At 42.5% G+C, this 19,827-nt stretch overlaps 1 protein-coding gene across 1 annotated transcript in view; it reads left to right on the forward strand.

Annotated features, from left to right (window-relative positions):
• PID1 (phosphotyrosine interaction domain containing 1) overlaps nucleotides 1-15,304 on the forward strand; it is a 41,051-nt gene extending 25,747 nt beyond the window's left edge. Inside the window, exon 3 of the mRNA XM_075269046.1 lies at nucleotides 13,355-15,304. Coding sequence (XP_075125147.1) covers nucleotides 13,355-13,831 — 477 coding nt within the window. The 3' untranslated portion in view covers nucleotides 13,832-15,304. The remainder of the gene's footprint in view (nucleotides 1-13,354) is intronic.
• The last annotated feature ends 4,523 nt before the right edge of the window (nucleotides 15,305-19,827 follow it).

The raw sequence follows: 19,827 nt of genomic DNA on the forward strand, positions 1-19,827 counted from the left end.
ATTAACATCGGACACTAGCTGTCGGACACAGACACTAGTGTGAATGCCCCCTTAGTATGAAACCTGAAAATCCATCACAGAAAATGTGGTCTGGGTAAGGAGGTCGTCTTGTAGTGCGGTTTCCCTGTATCCCTGGTGAATTGTTAATACTACATTGATTTTGGACAGTCTGTTTTATGTACATAGCTCGGGACACAAAGTCCAGTAAATAATGTGCACACCAAGTAAACTGTGATAATGTGGATGTTGTGGTTTCCTATTACTCACTGCTGCGGAGTTGGGTTGTGCTTTTATTTCCTCATGATCTCTGTTGCAGTGATCAGAGTCAGATGGACACCTGGCGCAGATGTGAACAAAGCCTTAGAATGTCTTAAAATTAGGTAAAGCCAACCTCAGGTGAACAAGACAGCAGAATCCACGGTTTTATTAGTTATTCTATAAAAGGAATCTATACTGGAAAGACACGTGTGAAAAACTAAGTCCATAAACCATTAGCTTCAGTGGTTTTCTGTATGACTGTCAGCTCGTACAGTATTCTGGGGGAATGGTAGACTAGATGTCCATTTTTTGGGGAGGGGGTTTGGTTTGTTATGTCCAGATATGAAAAACCTTAGATCTCAACGAGGTTGTAGTTTGTTTTCTCTTGACACTACTTAGGGGTCACCAATGTTTAGAAGAAAGGGGCTCTGGATAAGCAGCGGCTTCATTCTAGTCCGTGATGGGGGACACCATACCCAGACCTCTGACACATCACATTATAGGAAATTGTACACATCTACTTTAATGCTCAGTTTTGTTTTATTTGACCTCAGATTAGTTTTCTTTTTGGTGTTGCAACTCTAAAATGTGTCACGTACCCAAAAACAACAGAACTTTCCTTACTGACCTTTTATTAGTGCTGAATCAGTAAGTCATGCCGTCTGTGCCATAAGTCTTTGGAAATTGTAGGAAACCATGGCAGACACCGTTCTATCATCACAACTATAACTATTGTAGGAAAAGTGAAATCCTCAATGTATTTGCTAAGAAGTCTTTGGACTTATATGGTCTTATACGGAGAACGCCAAGGTTTCTGTAGGTATAATTGACATGCTGGGATTTACAAAAATGCAATGGTTTTGGAAATTGCAACATTTCTGCTGTGGGTATTTTTCCGCAACGTGTGGATGAGATTCGCCAGGAGGAGGAACTTCCAAGCAAGAACAATCCTTGACCATCGGCTTCTGCGCAGATGACATACGGCCCTAGTTCAGAGCTGCACCATTATGTTCATTATGTCTGATCACATAATTTTCTCTATATACAGTAATGGGAAAACTCAATCAGTGTGTAAATATATGGATATGTGCTTTCTTTCCGTACAGTTAGCGGCATAAATCTATAGATGGCACTATACAAATAAGAGAAATAATCATCAATTTCAACATAAAGGTTTTCCCCACCCTCCATTTCCTTTATGTTTCCAAATCAGATCAATGACTCTGTTCTGTTCTCTGCAGCCTTACTGAATTGTCAGACGTCATTGTCCAGGTTCAGTGCCCTTTACCACACACTGTAATTCTACCCCAGAGCTAAATATACTACCAATCCGGTTCATTGAAAGACAATGGACAGGAAATTTTCTTCAGACAACTTTATGGAACTCAATGACCTAAGACTTGCATCCTCTATTAGCAGAACCTCCCACGCTCGTATACAAGACTTCACCCGAGCTGCACCACTCCTCTGGAATGCTCTACCCCGGACAATCAGATTAACTCCCAATTTCTACAGTTTCAAGCACAAACTAAAGATACGTCTTTTCATACAGGTCTATCGCAACTCCTAATGTAAACCCGTCCGCTACATAAATTAAAATTTATTTTCATAATTACTGAATGGGACTTGTGAGGGTATGTTATGGAGCAGGAGGACCTGAACAGAGACATATATAGTTTGTAGGAAAATATTCATTATAGCTTGGGATGTATTGATCTGAGTCTCTGCTTGTTCTTGACCTAGGAGTCCTTGGGTGGTCTTATTCCTATTTAATGACTGACAACTGGACCACCCACTGGACTCCTAAGCAAAGATTCAGATCAAGAAATGACAAGTTATATTGAATCTTTTCCTACAAAACTATATATGGGATGCTATAATAGATGAGACGTAGTGGGTAAATGGCCCTACATATGCCAGTCATTTGTAGATATCCTGTGCTGTCTTGTGCTATGCTCCTTCAGACCATAAGATGTTAGATCATTTTAAGACATCTCGTATTCAGCCAGGTCTAGTTTTTAACTGTAGTTCCTTTCTATTACAACATCCTAAATTTGCTATAAATTAAAGGGATCTATTAACAAACCCTCTTTAATCTTCTACATACATGTCTGTCCACAGTCTCTGTTCAGACTAAACTTGGCCATCAGTGCATGTAGTGCAGACGTCACACATAAATAGCTTCCAGCATTTTGTCAACGATTCATATTTTTGTATGATAAAAGGGAATATATCATTAACCATTTTTATTAGATCCGTGTGGTCTTGCTGGAAACCATATGAAGTCAAATAGATTTCAATAAGGCTGGCCATATACCGTATATCAGATATCTGTCCGCCAAATGCTAAGGTGGCTGGCAGGCACTTATTCCCCTCTTGTTATTAAGAACACACGCATGCTTGGCTGAGCTGAGTGTGCCTATGTGTACGAGAGGTCTCAGGAAGAATAGCTGTCAGCTGAACAAGCATACATCCGATTGCTTTCTAAAGGGTATGGCCAAGTTTAGTCTTATGACGCATCCATGAGTGAGTAAGTGACCATAGAAAGTACTTGACGCCCTGTAACCAGCACGTTTCCATGAGCTGACTCACGAAAAAAAAACTGTTGTGTCTTTTTGGGTTGCTGTATAAACAGCTGCCCATTACAGGATTTGGTTGTGATTGAGCTTCATCTACAGACACGCCATTGTGGTCATGCTGGGAAGGCTAATATACGTACCATTCAAAGAAGCCTGGTGTACTGGAAGACACTCAGCACTTAGGATTTCCTAGAAAACCTTTGTTTTTGAGTTTTGGTTCTCCTTTTTGTAGCGTGCGGTCTGTAGGAATGTTGCTTTTAACCGACATCAGCCTTTCTGCTTATTACACAACACTTGGAAAGATATGCTGCAATTCCAGAAGAGTTGTGTTTATTATCCTAAATTATATTTTTATTGATATAACCAGAGACCCAGAGACGAAGCAAAAGATACGTGTCTTATCCTATACTCCGGCCCATAAACTTTACACTGACATGTTGCCTTTGTGCGCTTTCATCACTGTTAAACTGTTGTGTAGATTCTAGTAAATAAAGTAATCTGAGTAAGCACTTGAATGGTCACTAACTTCATCTCATTTAATAGAGGATGTGATTTTGTACCAAAATGTAATGCACTTTATTTACAAATGTTGCTGTTTTTTCCCTGAACAACCTCTCTAAAGTTCCTGTCACTAGACATCTCCTCTCTTGATAATTTGCCGTTCCTTCCTGTTACTAGGGAAGTACTGTCTTTAGAATCAGGCAGAACATGGAGGAGAGGAAAGGCAGGTCTCTTTTTTTTTATAGCCTCTGCATGTTTACAAACAGTTTTATTGACTTACACTGCACAGAAAGCCGAACACGGCTTACATTGAGCGAAAAGAGTCTATTTACTTATAACTAGCTGCTTGTGTTAGGGAGCCTGCACACGGAGATTACGCTCGCTCATTCTGAACGTAAAACTTGTTCAGAGTGAGCGGCGTAAAAAACAGATCCCATTGACTTGAATGGGTGTCGGAATACGCACGGTCCCCATTGAAATCAATGGGAGGCTTTTTTACCTATTGCTTTCAATGTGATACGCGCGTATGCCGGCACCCATTCAAGTCAATGGGATCTGTTTTTTACACCGCTCACTCTGAACGAGTTTTATGTTCAGAATGAGTGAGCGTAAACTCTGTGTGCACGCTCCCTTATTGTTAAAGGGATGTTTAACTGCATCATTAGCCGGATATTGCAGTGTTCCTGAATCTCCTATATTAATGGCCACTTTGGCTTTTCTAAGCTATTTGTGTTGCATTTTTTTTAGTTATTTCTGGCAGATTTATATGTAAAGAAACCAGTAGTAGTCATAATGGATAGGAGAGTGGGAAGACTCATCTGTATTGTACACATCACCTGCTTCAGAGAGAAATGCAAAATGTGTTATAGCCATAGTGGAGCTATTTAGCAGGAGAAATACTAATAGGGCACCATGTATGAAGGCTTATATAGCCATAGAAGAGATTGTCTAGCAAGATGCTGCAGATATTTCTACTTTTGATGAAATCTTAGGTACACTTTAAAGTGTAATGGATTGCTGTTACCAGGATAAACCACAAATGTACACAAGGATGGCCATGGTTAAAGAGAAGATAGAAATTCAATAGCATGTATAGCTGATTCTTTCATAAAATAACAATATCAGTGATTGTTTATGCTAGGTTCACACTAGCGTTGGCCTATCCGATGTTCTGGTCATTCAGAAGCTCAGTACAATAGACAGGTGAATCGCTGTAATAATGTTTACACATAAAGCCTGGTGGACCCCATTGACTAAAACTGGGTCCTTTTAGAGTCTGTAGTTTTAAAACTGAAACTGGTGGAGAAAAAAGTCCTCCGTGCAGGACTTTTCATCTGGCGATTTAAGGCAGACGTTGCAATGGACCCTCTGGTACAGATGTAAATTGTGAACTCTGTTCCCTTAATAATTGGGCATAGAATTCTTGAATTGTTCTGCCCAATGATGGAGAGAACTTAGCAGCCATACAGCTGCACAGTTCTCCCTATCCCTTGATCATAGAGGTGAGTTAGTGTTCAGTGACCTGTTACAACCTAGGCAATATTGGAGCCTGAAGCAGTGAGTGATCCATTAAATCCCAAGTGTGCAGTATTGACTTTTCCACTGCCCTCTACCAGGGATCTTAAACTTAACCATGTAACTACCCTAGATCATGACAAGTGTTGACATATCACTGCCGTAGATGCTGACACTAGAGACCCTTTCATTGCCTTTGAACACATGAGATGCTATGTGGCCCTGTACAGGGGTCATCGACCAATATTGGGGCACTATACTTTTAGTATTTGTAGCTCTGAGCCGAATGGTATATCGAGCCCGAACTGCCCCATTCACTAGATACAAAGTATGAACTCTATGCACATGAATGTATGCTAGAACACTGATTTGTCTCTATGGCCCCATACACACACTTGTGTATTATCATAGGCCCATTTAGGCGACTGAGAACCTGGGCTAATCTAAGACACGTCTTATTTTTGTCTGTTTGGTGGACTTGGTCCTTGAAAGACAAAAACGCCACACAAATATCATCTATGTGCTGTTTTAGCTCAGACTCTATAATGTAGAAGTTTGTGTGCATGTAGCCTAAGGGTAAGTTCACACAGAGTTTTTTGGTCAGGGTTTTGGCATTGTCAAAACCGGACTGGAAAACGTGTGAGGAGTTTCCTGAGGCGTTTTTTGCCATTTGAAGCGTTTCCTGAAGGGTTTTTTGAGGTGTTTCCTAATCTGTTTCCTCTTGGGATGTGGTCATGAATAATATTTTAAAAAACCGCCTGGCGTTTCCTGATCAGGTTTTTTTTTTGCCAAAAACGCTTCAGGTTCCGCTTCAAGTTTCTGACCAAAAAACGGCTCACATTGATTTGCATTGAAGCCGTGAGCCGGAAAACGCTCAGGCTTCAAAAAAGAATGGACATCTCGGGGGGTTTTTTGCCGCTAGTGGAAAAAAACGGTAGCAGAAAAGACTCGGAGAAGCGTTTTGTCTACTTTGAATGGTGAGGCGTATTTTTTGGTTCAGGGTTTGGAGGTGGATTTCTGCCAAAACCCTGACCAAAAAACTCTGTGTGAACTTAGCCTTAGTAGGAGCATTGGTATTCTAGATTGTGCCCCAGTAGAGGTCTCCTTTTGGATTTGGATGGTTTTGCAGCTTAGTGTTCAGACCTCCACCACTTCAGACCCCCCCGACCCCCATGTCATGTATACAGATACTTCACAAGGATTATGCTCTGAAGCGCTCGAGTCTTTTTATCTGACATCGCATGCTTATTTTTGTTGTCATACGAAATAATTGTCTGACCTTCAGAATGGTTAAACATGGAAAGTTTCACGTGAGAATGGAGGAGTTTTACGTGTTTAGTTATCTGTCGTGATTCTCACGGCACACATCTAAACTTTGAAGATTCACTCTTTAGAGCTTGCTTGAAGATATTTTAATTTCTTATTCTTTAACTTTTGTTGGACTGAGTCCCAATAGAAGGAAGGATGAAAATCTTAGCCAGAGTTTTCACATTATCACAAGGGATTACTGGTTCTCAGGAGGTACCACATGGCGGCACATAGGGCTACGACTGTGTATAGCATGTAGACAGTGTATACATGCACACTACATGATAATACACAACTGTCCTCTCCTGATCACCGCCATATCATCCTATAATAACATCTGCTATGATGGGATCATTCTCTCTCTCTCTCTCCTGATAAATAAGTCTGGCTTTTGGCACTTAAAATGACTAATGTATTTGCTTAAAGACATGGGGTAAATGTCTTTACAGGGCCATGTCCCTTGTCGTTCTGCCTTCTCCTTGGGTGGTCTCAGTGACCATCTGTGACTAAGTACAGATTACTTTTACATGACCACTACAAGTCTTATTTCCTTCTTCCATTTCCCCCTGCTGCGTAATCGCACTTCTGCGGTTTGCTGACACGTTGTTTTGAGCTGTCATCTCATAAAAGACTGAATAAATATAGAACAAGAAAATAATAGAACAAGCAGGATTCGGAGGTATAACATTAGAGTTTAGAGAAGAATGTGTAGAATCGACATCCATAGCTTAGTATTGCTTTATGAAGTTGGGGTTCTAGTACGGATTTGTATCTAAGCTTGCATGGTAGGGCCTGAGTTGGTAGTTGGTGCACCCCCAGTGGTTGAGTACTGCATTACACCAATCACTTTCAGCTTTTTTTTTTTTTGCTTTAGGATGGATCAGCAATTGATAGTGATCTAATGTCTTAGGCTAATGTATGGTAACATTGGTTGTGACCCCCCCACACACACACATTACACAATGAAAGATCACTGTATCATCCTGCAACTCCTTCACTAATGTTTGTAGATGGAGTCACATTGAGGCTCCATGGTTGCTGTGAGCAGAGCTAGAAATCACAGTTGGCACTCCCTCGGGGTTGCAGTGTGACTCCATTGATGATGTTGTAGGGCGACTCCGCGATCCTTGGTCTCATGGTGGCAGACTCGCCGTTTAGCCATAACCTTAAGCATATGGCTGTACGGAGGCTCACGGAGTCCCTTGTGCCATAAGCTTTCTGTGAGCTGTGACATAGTTTTCCATATGGCATCTATTACAAAGTTATTTTATCCTATGTCATATGGAGAAAATTCTACATGAAGTCCCAGGCATGTGCTAGTACAGTAGACCCCCTAGAGGTTGTATAGGTGCTGTATTAACATGCAGAGCTGTAATCCATGCATGAGGCCTACAGAGAATATGGACCTTCTAAAGTGTATGAGAAGCCGAAGACCATAGGTAAATGGTATTGGCTTGAGAAGAGCAGCTTTGTCTTTTAAAGGGAACCTGTGTACATTTAGAGACCAGTCATCCATTATTGATTAGGACCGCCCACTGGACTCCTATGATAGAAAGAACAGAGATTTAAATATACAAAATTACATCAAACTAAACTATATATCTCAATGTGCTCAGCTTCTCCAGCTCTATAACTTCCTTCCTGCAGATCGCACTCCACATTCAGCTTGACAGGTTCTCTCCAACCTTGTGTGTCTTTATTACCCAATTACCCATGGTTATCTGGAGCATGTAAACCATCCCTTTAAGAAGCAAATCTATATCTGGCTGATCGCTACTTTTACTACAATACTCTGAGTCCATGTGTATGACCTGTATGTCAGATGTAACACATTGGAGTTGTCTTATGCATGATATAATTGAAACATAAGATAAATAATCCGCAGTCTTCTGGTTTGTGAAGACATGCCAGTGGTGGGGAAGGAGGGCCGTGGGTCCTTTTCCTCTGTGCACTGCCTTATATGCGAGTGTCTGATTGTAGACACTCCTGCTTACTGTATCCGCCCTCCAATAAGGAATTCATCTGCGTTCCTGACATTGTTCCTGCACAGATCCTTCCAAAGAAAATCAGCGAGGAGATGCCGATAATGGAAAACGCATGAACTCTCACCGCAGATGGAGATCGTCTTGTTGGTCATTTACAGCGTGACACATTGACACCTCCGACCATAAACCAAATATGAGAATGGCATATGCAGATCATTACAAGCACTAGCATTACGATGGAGACCTGGCCGTAACCAGGCAGCTCTGTTTTTCACATCTCATGTACTTATAAAAGCATAAGATATTGTCCTGCCCTTTTTTTCCTCATTTGGAAAACCATCTTAAGTCGAATCGGCAAATCTGTTTGCATCAGGCTGATGTGAGAATCTCAAGCTCACTGCAAAAATTATCCGTGCGGATTTAGATAATAGGGGTCAGCTACACATTTGTACAAGCAGCAGGTTATAAAGAGATATAGATCACTTTGTGGGGAAGGATTCAGTAGAACTTGTATAGAGGACATGCAAATAAGCTCTTCTTAATGGATAAAGGAAAACTTACTCTAGCGCCACCTTTTGGACGGTAGCTTCCTATAGATCGATATCTGTTTTTCTCGTTCACACTACCGTCGGTGTCCGACATGTAGTGTCCGCTCCTAGTGTCCGCTCAAAATCTGTCACGGACACTAGGAGCGGACACTAGATGTGTCCGTGACACCTGTCATTCACTTTAATGGGCATCGGGTGCGTTCTTTTGCACTCCGTGCCCATCCTTCCCTGTCCGCAAGAGAAGATGTCCGACTTCTCAAGCGGACAGAGGAACCCTGCATGCAGGGTTTTTCTGTCCGCTTGAGAAGTCGGACATCTTCTCTTGCGGACAGGAAAGGACGGGTACGGAGTGCAAAAGAACGCACCCGATGCCCATTAAAGTGAATGACAGGTGTCACGGACACATCTAGTGTCCGCTCCTAGTGTCCGTGACAGATTTTGAGCGGACACTAGGAGCGGACACTACATGTCGGACACCGACGGTAGTGTGAACGCCCCCTTAAACCTCTTGACATTGACCGGGATGAAAGCCAAATCACAGTTGGAGGACCTTCTTGGTCAATGTCTTGTAAAAGTTTCGGCCTGCACAGATACCTTGTCCATTGTGACAATACTACTAAATTTCCCAATAATTTTGGAAATGCACGAACAAGAAAGTAACCCATTACACAATACAGTACTTCCTGTAAGCAGCATGAAGCTATATACTACTAGCGTGTACTCTGGTTTCACCAGGGATTGGAAATAACTCAATTTTCTTTACTTTGCTAGGAAATAACCATTTGTTGCCTGGTAGAATAACTGTGCTGTCAGCGTGGTGGTAGTGCTAGGGTTGTGTGGTAAAGCGTGGGTTAACAGTCGGGGCAATTGAGTATGTCTGGTATTGGAATGCAGAGCTAGATCCAATGTTTGGGCTCCACAGGAGCTCCCACCAGATGTTTGGGTTTTTGACGTGTGTAGAACGCTGTGGTCGTATCTTCTAACAGCTGAAAACTCAGCAAAGCAGGTTTTAACTATTTCCCTGCCAGCGCCTGAATACTGTCTGGAGGATCTCCAGTCATCTGGCCTGCCGGGTTAGTAGAGGCAGTTTGTCCCCAGACTTGTATTTATTAGCAAGGGAAGGAGATGAGCAGCGGAAACTGACCTAATGTCTGAGTTTTACTGGTACAAAAATACTTCACATCAGCAGGCCGCTGCAGATCTCAGCCCAGAACCTTCACCTTGTGCATGTACATACGCAGCCATAAGCAACGTATCTCCGTTTACTGTATCGCTATCCTGTGCCATGAGTATGGAGTTCCACAATACAACTGATTTTCTATGTCACTGACTATACAGTCCCAATTGCATTGACTTGTGCAATTGGAGTAAAAGGTTTGGATGGATTGATTTCTACGCTTAATACAGTACTATGCAAAAACTTAAGGCAGGTGTATGGGGGGGGGATACTGTGAAGTAAGGCTATGTTCACACAGGATTTTTTTTTGTTTGTTTGCTTGTTTTTTGCCTCCCAACTATTTTATTTCAATATGATCCAGCAGTAGATTTTTGGGTTTTTTTTTTTCATGGGCTGAAAATGGTAGAGGGAAAACAAAAACTGCTTGATGATCATTGAAATGAATGGGAGAGTTAGAAAGCGTTTTTTTTTTTGTTTGTTTGTTTTTTAAGCAGATAGCACCTCAAAAGTCTGCAAAAACTGTGTGAACTTACCCTACGAATACTTTCAAAAATAGAAGTGTTTAAAAGTGGGTATACACATAAAACACACTGTCTAACCCTGGGTGCCCCATTGTCTTCATTTGTCTAGTCCTTTTTACCTCTCATTCCTGGGACCATGTTGGAAGTGGAGAGGCTCGCTGGCTGCTTAGACCTCAGCTATTGCTGTTAAAGGGATCCTATCATTAAAACTCAATTTTTTTTCTCACTAACAGATCGAAATAGCCTTAAGAAACGATATTCTTCTCCTACCCTTAGATGTCTTCTCCGCGCTGCCATTCGTTATAAATCCCGGTTTTCGTTGGTATGCAAATGAGTTCTCTCGCAGCACTGGGGGCAGGCCCCAGCGCTCAAACAGCACTGGGGGCGTCACCAATGCTGCGAGAGAAGTCTCCAGCGCCGCCTCCATCTTCTTCAGGAAAGTCCTCTTCACGCGTCTTCTTCCAGCGCAGGCTTCAAACTTCTAGGCCTAGGGCAAAGCCGACTGCACATGCCCGCCGGCCACAAGAGACTGGCCGCTTACACGGTATTGTGTAAGGAACCAGTGATATTTGTGAGTGACATCACCGATTCCTCTCAAGTTACCATTGAGACCACAGATTGGTCTCCACACTCATATGAGCCTCTACACTTCCAGCACAGCAACTCCCAGCATGGGAGGGCAGGGAGTGCGGGGCTGGACATGGGTGACTATATGTAAGTAAAGTCTTTCGAAGACATGCCAAGAAACTTGCAATGTTGAGGATCGTAGACACAGTTGTCAACTGAGGAAACTTAGTGAAGCAAATGAAAGCAATATCAAGCTTATCAAAGTAATATGAGTCCAGTGGGCGGTCTTAGTCAGTGACTGCCAGACTCAATTCTGACTGTTCATTCAGAGATAGCCATCGGTGGGATAAAGAACTGCTAGTTATACTGAATTATTCCCAATAAAACTATAATTCAATCTGCTCAGCTCCTCCTGCAGACCTAAACTAAGGAAAGCTGTCCTAATCCATGGGAAACTTCATATACAGTATAGCGCAAGCACTAATGCGGCCTTCAGATCTGGCCACCAGCCCTAGAGTTAAAAAAATAAAATAAAATAGAAAGATGACTAGCAAAGGTGATAGGTCTTGGAGAACCTCCATTATTAGGAAAGCTTTAAAGGGGTTGTCCATGCCTGTGATGGCTGTACTTTGTCCATTGACATCACATCCATTGGTCTCATGACCATGCAGAATCTCTATCCTATTTAAGATGAATGGAGCTAAGCTGCAGTACCAAGCACAGCCACTATACAATGTATGGCGCTGTGCTTGGAAAGTAATGAAGTGGCCGTCACAATCTGTATCCTAGTCATGAGAAGAGACCTCTGAGGAGGGACATTATTCATTGCATCAATAAATATGGTGAAAAGCTGGGGAATCCCACTCTCCAGAGGTGACAAGGCTTCTTCATTACAAGAGTTTCACCATTACAGCACTTCCACACCTCTCCGTTTTGCTGCTGCCAGGTCCACTTTAAGCAGCCATCTCGCCGCAGTCTTCCATGTTGTCTGTGAGGGAGGTATTCACGGCATTGCTGCGATTCTCCTGCCAACAGGAGGAAATCCGAGGAATTTAAATTGTCATTACAATGTAGCCTGCCAAATCCATCCGCTGTGCGCTGAATGGGGCCGGTTTGTGTATTTCTCTCACAGCCGAACGTCTTGTCTGGGCTGGTAGAAGTAAACATATCCCTGTTTTGTGACTGTCGCCCCCAGTCCAGCAAAAAAAGATCCTCCCAAACAGATGAGGCTTTGTCACACAGGTCTCCGTGTCCAGGACCTTTCAGAGCCAGCCCTTGCAATTTGTGTTCTTGGCTCTTAATGTTTTATTTCCCTTACAGACACCAGTCGGTTCTGAAGAAGACATAAATAGTATTTTGGTCCTAAAAAGGGGATTTGTGAATGGCAAGTTGGCCTGAAATTCCCCACCGCTCTTTTCAGAAAGCTTTAGGGAATTAGGTCTTAGAAATACTACGTGATTACTTTATATGGGTCATGTATTAAACTTGGTCTGTCTAGGTCAAGATTGCTCAGTTGGTCAGGGCAGTAGGTGGTCTAGTCTTACCATTTAATAAGCCCGTTTTTAGCTTATTATGTCTGGTAATATTGATAGAGGATTAGAGGCTTCAGTTTGTGTAGTCTTCTTGCACATAACCGTGTTCTAACCGGCTGCCGTTAATGAATGGCACGGGGGAGGGGGGGGGGCACAGATGTCATCCTACCACCCATGCACTGGCCGTGATTCCACGGCCCCTTTCATTCAATGAATAGGAGCCACAGAAGAAGGGCCCCAAAAACGGAGAGGACTAGGACCTGTTCCATATTTTGCAGCCGGGACTGTCGGCCCGCACACATGACCATGTAATTCACAGTCATGTGTGTGGGCCCATAGAAATGAGTGGGTCAGTGTGCTATTCGGGACATACCTGGATAATACACTGACCATTCTTACGGCCGTGTGCAAGGGGGTTAAAACATTAGAAAAACTCAGCATTTTTGTTGCAGATGTTGCTGCGGATTTTGAGCCAAAGTCAGGAGTGGATTAAACAGAAGTCTAAGTGTTTCCGTTGCAGTTTTGGAAATCATAGAATGTCACTTACAGTATACCTATAGGGAAACCACCAGCGTTTCCATAGATATAATGGAAGCAGAAAGTCCGCTGAGGAAACCTCTGTAAAAAGTGCTTTGGGTAAAAATGCAATGTGTTGTGGCCTTGTTTTTTCCCGTACTGCTTTTTTGTTGCTGCCTGCTACGTGGGGCCTTAGCCTGAAGGGGTTTTCTGGCGAAGAAAATATTTTAATAAGCTCAGAATGGGTTTAACAAATAAAAATGCAGTTCTCTCTGTTCCTTACCACGCTCATTCTTGCCATAGCTGCTTTGCATGTCTGACATTAAATATTTGTTCTTCTGTTTCAGGTGACTTATTTGGGAAAAATATCTGCAACGGGAGTTCAGTTTTCGTCAGGATGCACAGAACAGCCGGTGATTGAATTGTGGAAAAAACACACTTTGGCCCGTGCAGATGTGTTTCCTTCCAATGCCATCCTTGAAATCCGTCCCTTCCAGGTACGGCTCCATCACCAAGACCTCAAGGGTGAAGCTACTGTGCGGATGGACACCTTCCAGGTGGCGAGGATTGCCTATTGCACAGCAGATCATAATGTAAGCCCCAACATCTTCGCATGGGTCTACAGGGAAATCAATGACGACCTGACCTTCCAGATGGATTGCCATGCAGTAGAGTGTGAGAGCAAGATAGAAGCCAAAAAGCTGGCACATGCTATGATGGTGGCTTTCAAAAAAACCTTCCAAAGTATGAAGAGTGATGGGCGAATCCACAAAGACAGCTTCTCCGAAGAGACGTCTCAAGGGTTTGAATCCGATGATGGCTGAACGCACTTGGTCCTGTTCCCGGATTAGGCATCTACAGTCTGGAGCAGCAGCAGCTGGTGAGAGGTCTGTATTGGGAATGGGACCATGGAACATTAGCTGGGCCGCTTCCTGCAGATATCTGCAGCATCTTCAGAGCTGCATTCATGAAGTGTGTGTTACAATGCTGCTTTCCCAAAAAATGTGACAACACTTGTTCCTTAACCCTCTCCTACTGGAGCCTAATGGATTTAAAGATTTGAGCGATCCTACAACTGTGCCAGTTGCCTTGGAAATCCAGCCGATCTCTTGCCATTCCGGATCGTAGGGATCGCTATTTTGGGTGAACTAAAATGTTAAGTAACTTCAATCAGCCAAGTCCCGTTTTTAGGTGTTGCTTATAAGCATTTCAGAAGTATATTTTTATTTACACAGCATATAAATTGTATACAGTATTTTTTTTTTGTATTTTACCATGTTATCGTATTTTTTAAAACCATATGTGCAACCACTTATCTACCTTATCAAGATAGTGTTATCCCTGGGCAGCCTGTTAGAGTGCATCCTAGGAGTTGGGGGTTCAGGGGGTTCATGCTGAGGCCAAATATATGTTTTAGTTTACATTCCAGTCTCTCAGCTTCTCTTTATCCAGACATCTCGAAGACGTAACCCAGTAGATGACTCTCATGACCAAGCACTTTACAGATACGATGCTGCACCCCTTTGGTACCCTAGGATGTTTTACATAGATAAGTAGGTGCCCTAAACATTAACACACTTCACATCTTGCTGCAAAATCTCCATCTTTTTTACATCTTTTTGCTTCTGGTTGACCTGAACTTTTTATACTACGTTTTATTGTGCCAACATTTTCTTCCTAGAAGTCCACCTTCTCTGCTCTCAACTTGGAGAATCCCGTTATCAGGTCTAGAAGACCATGACATCTCCATCTATAGTCCTGTCCCATACTTTACAAGGTTATACAGTGGTACGCCTATGTTCATATTCAGAAATATAAGCTTACGTGACCACTATGTGTGGTGACAATAGAAAGTAATGCATGTGTGAGCCAATATGGCAGAACTTCAGACAGTATGCAGCATGCTTGTGTCCAGTGTTACCCACTAGATAGGAAGGCTGACAGGTCACGTTTTGCAATGTCTATTGCACATGCTGGATCATAAAGTTTTTTTTTTTTTACTTTTATATCAGGCTGCCATATGAAGGTCTGATGATATCAGATTATGTAAGATTCTGTACATAGCCATTTTCTGAATTGATATCCCTTTAATAAGATGTGTGTTAATAGATCAAATGGTACTTTTTTGGATGCACTGTGAATGTGGCATATCCGGTTTGCTGAAAGTTCAGAGACATTTTTGCATATTTGTCAGAGAAATTTACCCACGAAACAAGCTATTTTATTTGTCAATGTGTCGCTTTTTTCATATTAAAAATTGTATTATTTACAAGATTAAAATACAGACCTATTTACGAGATCCGTCTATTGTGTGGTTTTCTGTCCGTGTTGGTTAATATTTTTATGATATGTAAAATGATCATCTGTGTAGAAGACGGCAGTATTACAGAACATTTCACCCCAATGCATGGTTTATAAAGGATTACATAAAAAGAATAGGTAAGGGGTTCAGTATCTGCCCATAGCAGGCTGTGGATGTGTGTATACATACATAAAAATCTTCAAGAAAAGCACTGTGTGCTGGATGTCTTGTGTATAGTCCTCACCAAGATCTGCAGTGCCTCACCCAAGTACTGAATGCTGTAAGGGGGCATTCACACGATGTAACGCGGCGTTGATTCTGACACGTAAACTTGTGTCAGAGTCAGTACTGCAAAACAGAATTCCATTGACTTCAATGGGTTCTGTTTAGCGCACGCAACACATTGAAATCAATGGGTTAAAAAGCCTCCCATTGAAGTCAATGGGATTCTGTTTTGCAGCGCTGACTCTGACACCAGTTTACTTGTCAGAATCAACGCCGCGTTACATCGTGTGAATGCCCCCTAAAGGCCTGGCCAGATCTTGGCCCTCCAGGATCTGAATGAGAAACACTTTGATTGGCGCTCGTTGGAAACTAAGGCTGGGGCCCACGTGGCGTAAACTCCACAATTTGCCCGCGGCAGTAACGCCACAGAAAAAATTGTGGTGTTTTACAGTCTGAACAATGTGGTTGGGATTCTAGCGAATCCCATGCCCACTTTGCAGTAAATACCACACTGTGGACACGTGGCAATTTCCAAGACTGGCATGGTTTTGGAAATCTCAGCATGTTAATTTTACCTACGGAAATGCCAGCGGTTTCCACATAGGTAAAATTGAAACCTAAAGTCCACAGTCCGGTCCTTCCTGTAGTGCTTTAGACAAAAAGATCAGAGGTTTCCTCTGTGGACTTTCTGCTTAAGTTATACCTATGAGGAAACCATTGGCATTTCCGTGGGTATAATTGCCATGCTGCAATTTCCAAAACCATGCCGGTTTTGGAAATCGCAGCGTGGTTTTTACTGCAAAGTGGGCATGGGATTTGCTAGAATCCCATCCACTTTAGCTCTGACTGTAAAATGCCATGATTTTTTTTCCGCCACAGGTAAATCGCAGCGTTTACGCCATGTTGGGGCCCAGCCTAAAGTGCTGCAGGAAGAATCACAATGCAGTGCAGTCGCAGTTTTCCCCATAGTGCTTTTTTGCTGCGGGATGCCACGTGGGGCCTTAGTCTAAATGGGAGAGGAAGTATCTCTGCTGCAACTGGTACTCCGCCATTCAGCTATATGGATTATCAGCAGCACTGCCCTGACTACACCGATAATCTGCATCTTTTATAAAAGATACGTTCAGCCCACTAGTTAGCTCGCTGGTCAGCTGATACCCGAGTTCCTAGGAGCACTCGGTGCCAATAATAGCCCTGAATATTGGCCCTAAATTAATAGGCTGGGTTCACAATGAGAAATCAGCCAGGGAACTTACAGGGAACCTTTCATGTCCCCATCAATGTGCGGTAATCTATACCGCTAAAAAGCCGACAGGGCTGCAAACTTCACATGTCGTTTGCAATGTAATTCCTCATTGTGGTGGACAGGCGGTAGATGTGTCATGGCGTGGGGGAGGCTTTAGAATTGCTCTCCAGAATACACTACTTTCTGACCGTAAGATTATGCCTCATCTGTCAAAATTGTCTCAAAGAAAAACAGGTCTAGTTGCCAAAGCAACCAGAGATAAATTCTCAATTTTGCCGTGCAATTTTCCAAGTTGTGATTGGTTGCTCTAGGTAAGAAGGTTACATTGACTTTGAGACTGTTTTGATACATGAGGTCTGCTGTGCAGATGGCAGGCCTTCTTAAAGGGGTAATAATTTTTCATGATTCTTAACTGGGTTTTAAAGGCCATGTATGTAAATCTAATTCCCTCTTCCAGCAATGTCCACAAAACTGCGGTGGTGCTGCACACAAAAAAATGCAGTGATTTCTAAGCCCATATGTCTCACTTCACTAGCCACGGATACCTTGTCACACAATGTCACAGAAGGACATGGCCGCAGTGGGGGACACCCTTACTACATAACATGTGCACGTCTCATACATGCTACAGGCTGGGAAGGAGCAGGAAGAGATGTTTATACTGAGCACAGCTGCAATGAGTTAATAAAATGGTGTTCGGTGGATGTCACAGGGAAAGAGGGGAGATATTTGGGACATATAAAGTCCAATGATAGCTGCTGACACTCTGAGCATTTGATGCTTTGTTTATCCAAATCAGTTCAGCTATTCCAAAGATATAAGCCTTTTTAGTGTTGATGTAAATTAGGTGATACTAGACAAGTGTGCGGTAATTTTGACATTTCTCTGCAAGCAGGGTCTTTTGTGCTGTATGTCATATCCTATTTTGCATCAACACTTAAAGGGCTTATACAGTATTTCTGGAACACTTATATGAGTCTGGATAAACAAAATGCTCACGGTGACAGCACAAGATGATGATCTCAGACGGTGACAGATCCTCTTTAAATTACATATATATTTTGTGTAGTCATTAAAGGGGTTGTCCGCCCCCAAATTAGTTTTCAAACTGAGAACCTATCCACAGAATAGTCCATCAGTACATCATCCATGGGGTTCTGCCACCTGTACCCTGGATATCGGCTGTTCTGGCAGTGTCTGGGTCCTGGAAGTTACAGCAGTGGACTGGTATTGCATGCAGCTGCTCCTATTGATGTCCACTGCAAAGGGGTGTTTCCAGGGGAGTGCAGCACAACTCCTATTACTTAAATGCATGAACTCCCTGTCCACTGCAGCAGCTTCTAGTGACAAGACCCCATGTAGTGACCCGCAGCCTAAGAATGCTGCGGAAAGAAAACGTGGAAGAAACACATCGCAGTTTTCCCGCAGAGTTTTTCATAGACATTTCACAGAGTTTTCTCTGCGGACTTTCTATTTCTGTTATACCTATACGGAAGTGCCAGTGGTTTTTGTTGCTATAATTGACATGCTGCAGTTTGCATAAGCGCTCGCGTTTTTGAAATCACAGCATTTCTACTGCAGATTTTTTTTCTGCAGTGTGTGGATGAGATTAGCCAGAATCCCATCCATTTGGCATGTAATATGACATACAGTATTCTTTGCCATGGCATTTCTACCATGACCAAAACGGTATGTTTTCGTAACGTGGGGCCCAACTTTAAAGAGGTTTCAAGGGATGGGAATATTAGTGGCCTAGCCTTAGGCTGGGGCCATCAATCAGATCATTTGGAGTCCCTGCCTATCAACTGTTTTAAAGGACCTGCGAACCCATCTGCCTAGCAGTGGTATGTGGTAGTATAAGATATTACAACTTTGGAAAGTTTCTAGGAAAGAATATCTCCCTATGCACAGACTCCATTGGAACCTGCACAGCAGAGATCATGTGACTCTGTACAATGCCATACAGGCTGCGGTAGAATTGCTCTGATTCTATTAAGCTGCACCGCACGGCCCGCTTTATCTGATGTGCTCCTGTTCTCTGCTTTCCTACACACTCTTATCTTCTAATATGAGAACATCTCATAAACCAGACTTGGATGCCTGGAAATTACCTATGAATTAGTAAAACAGTGATTGCCACTTTAATAGTTGCAGGGAAGATGGGGATAAGGACAGATGTTTGCAAATGACTTTCAGACTTAATTATGTTCTTGTTGAGAATCCTGGAAGCCGTACACAACCAGCAACAAGAGAACATACATAAGACAGATTCAACAAATAAAGCAAATGAAAACCACATCATTAATGGCGCTAATTTCATTACATTGCTGGATGGGCGCACTGCAAATGTCTCTGCTATATACCGCTATTATTTCCCATCCATCCTCCACCGTTGTAACCTTTTATCATCCACTCATATGCTTGCCATGGACTGTGCTAGGTGCAGAACATAATTAACTCTTTGTAAACCTTTGAGGGGATGGGGGGTTTGAATTGATGTTTCAAGTTTTTTGTCCTAAAATATGCGCCCTTATTGGCTCATTACATTATTTTCTGTCTACAGCGGCTGGATTTTCATTATAACAATTTGACACGTTTGGAAGAACATAGAAAAAGCTTGAACGTTCCAGATGCAATAAGAAAGGAATTAGAGATATTTGGCAATAACCATCTGTATTAGTCACTGCTTTATAATGTTTCCATGTATGGCTGGATGATTGAAGAACCTTCATTATGCCGATAATAATCAAACCCTATACGAGACCTTATCCTATATCAAACCCTATACTGGATTATTTTTTTTATTTTTTTTTTTTAGTGGTAGTAGACAAAGGTGCCACAGCCTCAGGTGTCTTTGTGGTGCTAGAAACACACTTGAATGCTTTCAAGATTATGGTGGGGTTTTATTGCAGTACAGGAAGAATGTGCAAAAGAACATGAAAATCCACCCGCTAATAGGCAAAGTAGGACAAGGGTGCTGACATATCAATTAATGGCGACGTTATGATTTTGCAGTCCAATTGGTCTGCATTTCAGCGCACTGTCGG

This window comes from Leptodactylus fuscus, chromosome 3 (assembly GCF_031893055.1).
Source record: "Leptodactylus fuscus isolate aLepFus1 chromosome 3, aLepFus1.hap2, whole genome shotgun sequence".
Classification (NCBI taxonomy): domain Eukaryota; kingdom Metazoa; phylum Chordata; class Amphibia; order Anura; family Leptodactylidae; genus Leptodactylus; species Leptodactylus fuscus.